This window comes from Oncorhynchus nerka, unplaced genomic scaffold (assembly GCF_034236695.1).
Source record: "Oncorhynchus nerka isolate Pitt River unplaced genomic scaffold, Oner_Uvic_2.0 unplaced_scaffold_6473, whole genome shotgun sequence".
NCBI lineage: Eukaryota > Metazoa > Chordata > Actinopteri > Salmoniformes > Salmonidae > Oncorhynchus > Oncorhynchus nerka.
Window position 1 is genome coordinate 1 of NW_027034843.1, and position 8,925 is coordinate 8,925.

General features: G+C 46.5%; 1 protein-coding gene across 1 annotated transcript; it reads left to right on the forward strand.

Moving 5' to 3' along the window:
* The first annotated feature begins 6 nt into the window (after window positions 1-6).
* On the forward strand, window positions 7-7,589 carry LOC135566243 (alpha-2-macroglobulin receptor-associated protein-like). The gene is made up of 8 exons (XM_065014031.1): window positions 7-104; window positions 713-833; window positions 1,419-1,509; window positions 2,477-2,541; window positions 2,616-2,698; window positions 2,815-2,865; window positions 4,835-4,960; window positions 5,590-7,589. Exons 1-8 carry the CDS (start codon window positions 66-68, stop codon window positions 5,656-5,658), a joined length of 645 nt encoding a protein of 214 aa, XP_064870103.1. The 5' UTR covers window positions 7-65; the 3' UTR covers window positions 5,659-7,589.
* The last annotated feature ends 1,336 nt before the right edge of the window (window positions 7,590-8,925 follow it).

The window sequence follows — 8,925 nt, forward strand, 5'->3', positions numbered from 1 at the left end:
GGAAGAAGGACACCAGACCTCTAGAATCTAACAACCTGAAGGACCATGACATCAGAGAAGGAGACATGTTTGATGACCCCAGACTGGACAAACTGTGGAGTAAGGTGAGAGGGGCGGGGGAGGAGGGAGGGATGGACGGGGGGACGGGAGGGAGGGTGGAGGGAGGGACGGGGGGGGGAGGGAGGGACGGGGTGGGAGGAGGAGGGAGGGAGGGACAGGGTGGGAGGAGGAGGGACGGGGGAGGAGGGACGGGGTGGGAGGAGGAGGGAGGGAGGGACAGGGTGGGAGGAGGAGGGACGGGGAGGAGGAGGGAGGGACGGACGGGGGTGGAGGGAGGGTTGGACGGGGGGGGGAGGGAGGGTTGGAGGGACGGACGGACGGACGGACGGGGTGGAGGCACTTGTTCTCTTCTCTTACCAGTCATTTCCTTTCAAATCAGTGATCAGATATATGGTAATAACTCCCCCTAGGCCACGCCTCCACCAACCCAATGGCTTTAGATTAGTGGGAAGTAGTGAAGGAGTGAACACTTCAGGAGAAAGGTGATATGATTGGGACGCACAGCCAGTTTCAGTATAACGGCGTCCATTTTGGGGATGAGCGTGCTCAGTTTCTCTCCCTCTATGGCTTTCACCCCAGTTTACAACCCAAGAAGCCATTTTGGGGCGACTTGTCCTCCTTCTAACAGTGTAATGGAAATGTGTCCCTCCAGGCTAAGAGTTCTGGTAAGTTCTCAGAGGAGGAGATGCAGAGTCTGAAGAGGGAGTTTCAACACCACAAGGACAAGATCAGCGAGTATAACATCGTCATGGATACCGTCAGCCGCACGGAGGGTGAGAGAGGGCTTTTTACGCTCGTTCTCGTTCTTCTCTTTTGTCTGTCGTTCTGCCTCTCTCTCCTCCTCTCTCTCTCCCTCTCCTCTCTCTCTCTCTCCCTCTCCTCTCTCTCTCTCTCTCCCTCTCCTCTCTCTCTCTCTCCCTCTCCTCTCTCTCTCTCCTCTCCTCTCCTCTCCTCTAGTGATTGTCAGTGTTACCCAGTGATGAAGTGTCACTTGGTTTAGGTTGAATTATAATGTAGTTGTTTTTTTTGTCTGTCATTCTGCCTCTCCTCTCTCTCCTCTCTCTCCTCTCTTCTCCTCTCTTCTCTCCTCTCTTCTCCTCTCTTCTCTCTCCTTTCCTCTCTCTCTCCCTCCATCTCCTCCTCTCCTCTCTCCTCTCCTCTCTCCTCTCCTCTCTCCTCTCCTCTCTCCTCTCTCCTCCTCTCCATCCTCTCCCTCCATCCCCTCCTCTCTCCTCCTCTCCTCTCTCTCTCCCTCCATCTCCTCCTCTCTCTCCTCTCTCCTCTCTCCTCTCTCCTCCTCTCCATCCTCTCCCTCCATCCCCTCCTCTCTCCTCCTCTCCTCTCCATCCCCTCTATAGAGATCCATAAGAATGTGATCTCTCCATTAGAAGGGGAAGTTAAAGAACATGTCCTGCATCAGAAACACACCGACCTGAAGGACAAGATGAGGTGTGTTTTAACGGTGTGTGTGTCCTGTGTGTTTTAATGGTTGTGTGTGTGTGTTTTAATGGTTGTGTGTGTGTGTTTTAATGGTTGTGTGTTTTAATGGTTGTGTGTGTGTGTGTGTGTGTGTGTGTTTTAATGGTTGTGTGTGTGTGTGTGTTTTAATGGTTGTGTGTGTGTGTGTGTTTTAATGGTGTGTGTGTGTGTGTGTGTTTTAATGGTTGTGTGTGTGTGTGTGTGTTTTAATGGTTGTGTGTGTGTGTGTGTGTGTTTTAATGGTTGTGTGTGTGTGTGTGTTTTAATGGTTGTGTGTGTGTGTGTGTTTTAATGGTTGTGTGTGTGTGTGTGTTTTAATGGTTGTGTGTGTGTGTGTGTTTTAATGGTTGTGTGTGTGTGTGTTTTAATGGTTGTGTGTGTGTGTGTGTTTTAATGGTTGTGTGTGTGTGTGTGTTTTAATGGTTGTGTGTGTGTGTGTGTTTTAATGGTTGTGTGTGTGTGTGTGTTTTAATGGTTGTGTGTGTGTGTGTGTTTTAACGGTGTGTTTGTCCTGTGTGTTTTAATGTGTGTGTGTGTTTTAATGGTTGTGTGTGTGTTTTAATGGTTGTGTGTGTGTGTGTTTTAATGGTTGTGTGTGTGTGTGTTTTAATGGTTGTGTGTGTGTGTTTTAATGGTTGTGTGTGTGTGTTTTAATGGTTGTGTGTGTGTGTGTTTTAACGGTTGTGTGTGTGTGTTTTAATGGTTGTGTGTGTGTGTTTTAATGGTTGTGTGTGTGTGTTTTAATGGTTGTGTGTGTGTGTGTGTGTTTTAATGGTTGTGTGTGTGTGTTTTAACGGTTGTGTGTGTGTGTGTTTTAACGGTTGTGTGTGTGTGTGTTTTAACGGTTGTGTGTGTGTGTGTTTTAACGGTTGTGTGTGTGTGTGTTTTAACGGTTGTGTGTGTGTGTGTGTTTTAATGGTTGTGTGTGTGTTTGTAGGGATCTGAACCAGGGCTTTGAACGCCTGAGGAAACTCAGCCACGAGGGCTTCAGCGAGGACAGCGGTGAGTGGTATACACACACACACACACACAGTTGAGTGTGACTAGTTGTGATGTTCCCCCTCCCTCCTCTCCAGAGTTTAAAGAGCCCAGGGTGATAGAGCTGTGGGAGATGGCACAGAGAGCCAACCTGACTGGGGATGAACTGGACTCGCTCAAGGTGTGTGTGTGTGTGTGTTTCCATATCTGTTTTAAAGTGATCACTTTTCACAGTCTGGATCATAATGTTCTGTCCGGTTTGGGTGTGTCTCTCCCTGTGTGTGTGTGTGAGATCAGGAGGAACTGAAGCACTTTGAGACCAAGGTAGAGAAGCACAGCCACTACCAGGTAACCAATCAATATCAATTGTTAATCAATCCGTTTTTTTCCCTCCTCGATCTACACACAATACCCCATAATGACATCACAATACCCCATAATGACAAAGCAAAAACAACTAAAATATGACATTTACATAAGTATTCAGACCCTTTACTCCGGTACTTTGTTTGAAGCACCTTTGGCAGCGATCACAGCATCAAGTCTTCTTGGGTATGACGATGCAAGCTTGGCACACCTGTATTTGGGGAGTTTCTCCCATTCTTCTCTGCAGATCCAATCAAGCTCTGTCAGGTTGGATGGGGAGAATTACTGCACAGCTATTTTCAGGTCTCCAGAGATGTTCGATCGGGTTCAAGTCCGGCCTCTGGCTGGGCCACTCGAGGACATTCAGAGACTTGTCCCGAAGCCACTCCTGCGTTGTCTTGGCTGTGTGCTTAGGGTCGTTGACCTGTTGGAAGGTGAACCTTCACCCCAGTCTGATGTCGTGAAAGTTCTGGAGCAGGTTATCAAGGATCTCTCTGTACTTTACTCTGTTCATCTTTTGCCTCGATCCTGACTAGTCTCCCAGTCCCCTTCGCTGAAAAACATCCCCACCGTATGATGCTGCCACCTCCATGCTTCACCGTAGGGATGGTGCCACCTCCATGCTTCCCCGTAGGGATGTTGCCACCTCCATGCTTCACCGTAGGGATGGTGCCACCTCCATGCTTCACCGTAGGGATGGTGCCACCTCCATGCTTCACCGTAGGGATGGTGCCACCTCCATGCTTCACCGTAGGGATGGTGCCACCTCCATGCTTCACCGTAGGGATGTTGCCACCTCCATGCTTCACCGTAGGGATGTTACCAGGTTTCCTCCAGACTTGTTTTTCATGGTCTGAGAGTCTTTAGGTGCCTTTTGTCAAACTCCAAGCAGCCTGCCATGTTCCTTTTACTGAGGAGTGGCTTCCGTCTGGCCAATCTACCATAAAGGCCTGATTGGTGGAGTGCTGCAGAGATGGTTGTCCTTCTGGAAGGTTCTCCTCATAGAGAACTCATAGAGATCTATCAGAGTGACCATCGGGTTCTTGGTCACCTCCCTGACCAAGGCCCTTCTCCGCCGATTGGTCAGTTTGGCCGGGTGGCCAGCTCTAGGAAGAGTCTTGGTGGTTCCAAACGTCTTCCATTTAAGAATGATGGAGGCCACTGTGTTCTTGGGGACCTTCAATGCTGCAGAAATGTTTTGGTACCTTTCACCAGATCTGTGCCTCGACACAATCCTGTCTCGGGGCTCTACGGACAATTCCTTCAACATCACGGCTTAGTTTTTGCTCTGACCTGCACTGTTAACTGTGGGACCTTAATATAGACAGATGTGTGCCTTTCCAAATCATGTCCAATCAATTGAATTTACCACAGGTGGAATCCAATCAAGTTGTAGAAACATCTGAAGGATGATCAATGGAAACAGGATGCACCTGAGCTCAATTTAGAGTATCATAGTGAAGGGTTTGACTAATTTCAGTTCTTTTATTTTGTTTACATTTGCAAAGATTTAGGAATTGTTGTTACTCAATCCATTTTAGAATAAGGATGTAACGTAACAACATGTGGACAAGTGAAGGTCTGAATACTTCCTGTCTTTTATTCACCTCCCTTGATGTCCCAAATGGACCCTTATGCCCTTAAGGCACTTAGAGATCTGAGGGGGTTTGACAGGTGTAAGCTATATGGTGCTTCCACCAAGCAAGTGCCTAGGGTCCATTTGGGATAGGACCACTCACTTTCTCCTCCCTGCTTCTCTCTCTTCCCCCCCTGCCTCTCTCGCCCCCCCTACCTCTCTCCCCCTGCCTCTCTCTCTCTCCCCCTGCCTCTCTCTCTCTCCCCCTGCCTCTCTCTCTCTCTCCCCCTGCCTCTCTCTCTCTCTCCCCCTGCCTCTCTCTCTCTCTCCCCCTGCCTCTCTCTCTCTCTCCCCCTGCCTCCCTCCCCCTCTCAGGAACAGTTAGAGTTATCCCACCAGAAGCTCAGACATGTAGAAGCTCTAGGAGACAACGACCACATCCTGAGAAACCAGGAGAGATACAATAACCTGGCCGAGAAGACCAGAGAGATGGGATACAAGGTAGGAGAGACAATAACCTGGCCGAGAAGACCAGAGAGATGGGGGATACAAGGTAGGAGAGACAATAACCTGGCAGAGAAGACTAGAGAGACAATAACCTGGCAGAGAAGACTAGAGAGACAATAACCTGGCAGAGAGACAATAACCTGCCAGAGAAGACTAGAGACAATAACCTGGCAGAGAAGACTAGAGAGACAATAACCTGGCAGAGAGACAATAACCTGGCAGAGAAGACGAGAGACAATAACCTGGCAGAGAGACAATAACCTGGCAGAGAGACAATAACCTGGCAGAGAGACAATAACCTGGCAGAGAAGACTAGAGACAATAACCTGGCAGAGAAGACTAGAGAGACAATAACCTGGCAGAGAAGACTAGAGACAATAACCTGGCAGAGAAGACTAGAGACAATAACCTGGCAGAGAAGACTAGAGAGACAATAACCTGGCAGAGAGACAATAACCTGCCAGAGAAGACTAGAGACAATAACCTGGCAGAGAAGACTAGAGACAATAACCTGGCAGAGAAGACTAGAGAGACAATAACCTGGCAGAGAAGACTAGAGACAATAACCTGGCAGAGAAGACTAGAGCGATTTGTTGTAACGCTTCTCTCTCTTTCTCTCTCAGATGAAGAAGCACATGCAGGATTTAACCAGCAAGATCTCCCGTAAAGGACTGGACCGTAACGAACTGTAAGGGGTTCCTCAGACGAGGCCCTGGGGGACGACGACGACAGAAGGCTGTGTGTTTTCAACATCAGGACTCGAAACAACAAATGAAGTCTTTCTTCGTGTTTTTCTTGCTACAGTGGTTCAGAGTGTGGCGATCGATGCTGCTGTCATGACAACCCTACGATGGAACTTCTAATCTGCCTGTCTATATATACACACACACACACACACACACACTTCCGTCCACATTACTCTTTTGTAGACTACTTTAATGAAATCAGTGTTTTTCCGCGTAAATCTCATTTGTGATTATGTTCCATTTTAATAATGACGAGCCTGCCTCTATCTCAAATGGCACCCTATTCCCTACATAGTGCACTACGTTTGACCAGGGCCCTATGGAAGTAGTGTACTGTGTAGGGAATAGGGTGTCATTTGGGATGGAGAACGTGTCTTTCAGTGCCACTACTTGTTTTTGTGTAAATATGTGTATATACCTATTGTAGGTACATCTGATTATGTCCATGTACCAAATGTCACCCTATTCCCTACATAGTGCACTACTTTTAACCAGAGCCCTATTCCCTACATAGTGCACTACTTTTAACCAGAGCCCCGTACGTTCTTGATCAAACGCCTAATAACTTTGATCAACAGTTTTATTATGAATTTATTTGAGACACATATTACCACCATCTAACCCTTCTAGGGAAATAGCTGCGTCACCATAGTAACACGCGGTATCAGTGGATTTGACGACATCGCCATAGTAACACGCGGTATCAGTGGATTTGACGACATCGCCATAGTAACACGCGGTATCAGTGGATTTGACGACATCGCCATAGTAACACGCGGTATCAGTGGATTTGACGACATCGCCATAGTAACACGTGGTATCAGTGGATTTGACAGTATCATTGGTATATCAGCAAATCTCAAGAACTCCTCCGTGACCTTTGGCCTAATGGTGAAATCCCTGAGCGGTTTCCATCCTCTCTGGCAACTCGGTTAGGACGGACTTCTGAATCTTTTGTAGTGACTGGGTGTGTTGATATTCAATGTCTGCTTTCAGTTTTTTTTATTCATCTACCAAAATAGGTGCCCTTCTTCTGCGAGGTTATTGTAAAACCTCTCTGGTCTTTGTGGTTGAAATGCACTGCTCGATTTGAAGGACCTTACAATTATCTGTATGTGTGGAGTGATGAGGTAGTCATTCAACAGTCATGTTGAACACTGTTCTGTGTGTGGCGTTGGAGTGATGAGGTAGTCATTCAACAGTCATGTTGAACACTGTTCTGTGTGTGGCGTTGGAGTGATGAGGTAGTCATTCAACAGTCATGTTGAACACTGTTCTGTGTGTGGCGTTGGAGTGATGAGGTAGTCATTCAACAGTCATGTTGAACACTGTTCTGTGTGTGGCGTTGGAGTGATGAGGTAGTCATTCAACAGTCATGTTGAACACTGTTCTGGCAGACCGAGTGAGTCCTTGTAACTGATGTGGCTTTAAGTACATATTTACTACGGCACTTAATTAGCCTTGATATAACAATGGGGTTGAATACTTGACTCAAGACATTTCAGCTTTTCATTTATTTGTCAAAAAAAAATATATATCTAAAAACATAACTCTGACATGATGGAGTATTGTGTGTAGGCCCAGTGGAGAAAAATAATCTCAATTGAATCCATTTTAAATTAAAGCTGTAACACAAGGGGCTGTATTAACCAATCAGAGAGTTACTGAGAGAACCGGTGTTGTGATTGGAGAGTTACTGAGAGAACCAGTCATGATTGTAAATCGATGTTTACCAGTCTTTGAACCATGAATACACAGTGTCTTATTGGCCCATGTGGGCGGGGCATCCTGAAGATGCAAAACACTGTAATAACAAAAAATGAATCAAATGTAGATCGAACAAATTTTTAAAAAAGTAATAAAACACTTTCTCGTCATCTGGATATTTTGTAGAAATTGGTACACAATGAGCATAACAAAATTTAACAGAATTAATTGTACTATTGTAGGCCTGAACATATGTTTAAAGCCTTACTGATGAATCATGTGTAGTTCACATGGGAATGGAACATAAAACCTGTTTCTGGCACCATGACAACGAACAACAGTCACTGGAAACTATGAGTGCTGTCTTCACTAATGATCTCTTTTAAACTACAGGAACTGATGGCTTAGAGACACCAGAAGCCTCAGTATCTCAGAGGACTCAGACCCTACGACAGTAACCAGATGGTTGTTAGTTCGGCAGTAACCAGATGGTTGTTAGTTCAACTCTACGGCAGTAACCAGATGGTTGTTAGTTCAACTCTACGGCAGTAACCAGATGGTTGTTAGTTCAACTCTACGGCAGTAACCAGGTGGTTGTTAGTTCAACCCTACGGCAGTAACCAGATGGTTGTTAGTTCAACTCTACGGCAGTAACCAGATGGTTGTTAGTTCAACTCTACGGCAGTAACCAGGTGGTTGTTAGTTCAACCCTACGGCAGTAACCAGATGGTTGTTAGTTCGGCAGTAACCAGATGGTTGTTAGTCCAACCCTACGGCAGTAACCTGATGGTTGTTAGTTCAACTCTACGGCAGTAACCAGATGGTTGTTAGTCCAACTCTACGGCAGTAACCAGATGGTTGTTAGTTCAACCCTACGGCAGTAACCAGATGGTTGTTAGTTCAACCCTACGGCAGTAACCAGATGGTTGTTAGTTCAACTCTACGGCAGTAACCAGATGGTTGTTAGTTCGGCAGTAACCAGATGGTTGTTAGTTCAACTCTACGGCAGTAACCAGATGGTTGTTAGTTCAACTCTACGGCAGTAACCAGATGGTTGTTAGTTCAACCCTACGGCAGTAACCAGATGGTTGTTAGTTCGGCAGTAACCAGATGGTTGTTAGTTCAACCATTCGGCAGTAACCAGATGGTTGTTAGTTCAACCCTACGGCAGTAACCAGATGGTTGTTAGTTCAACCCTACGGCAGTAACCAGATGGTTGTTAGTTCAACCCTACGGCAGTAACCAGATGGTTGTTAGTTCAACCCTACGGCAGTAACCAGATGGTTGTTAGTTCAACCCTACGGCAGTAACCAGATGGTTGTTAGTTCGGCAGTAACCAGATGGTTGTTAGTTCGGCAGTAACCAGATGGTTGTTAGTTCGGCAGTAACCAGATGGTTGTTAGTCCAACCCTACGGCAGTAACCAGATGGTTGTTAGTCCAACCCTACGGCAGTAACCAGATGGTTGTTAGTTCAACCCTACGGCAGTAACCAGATGGTTGTTAGT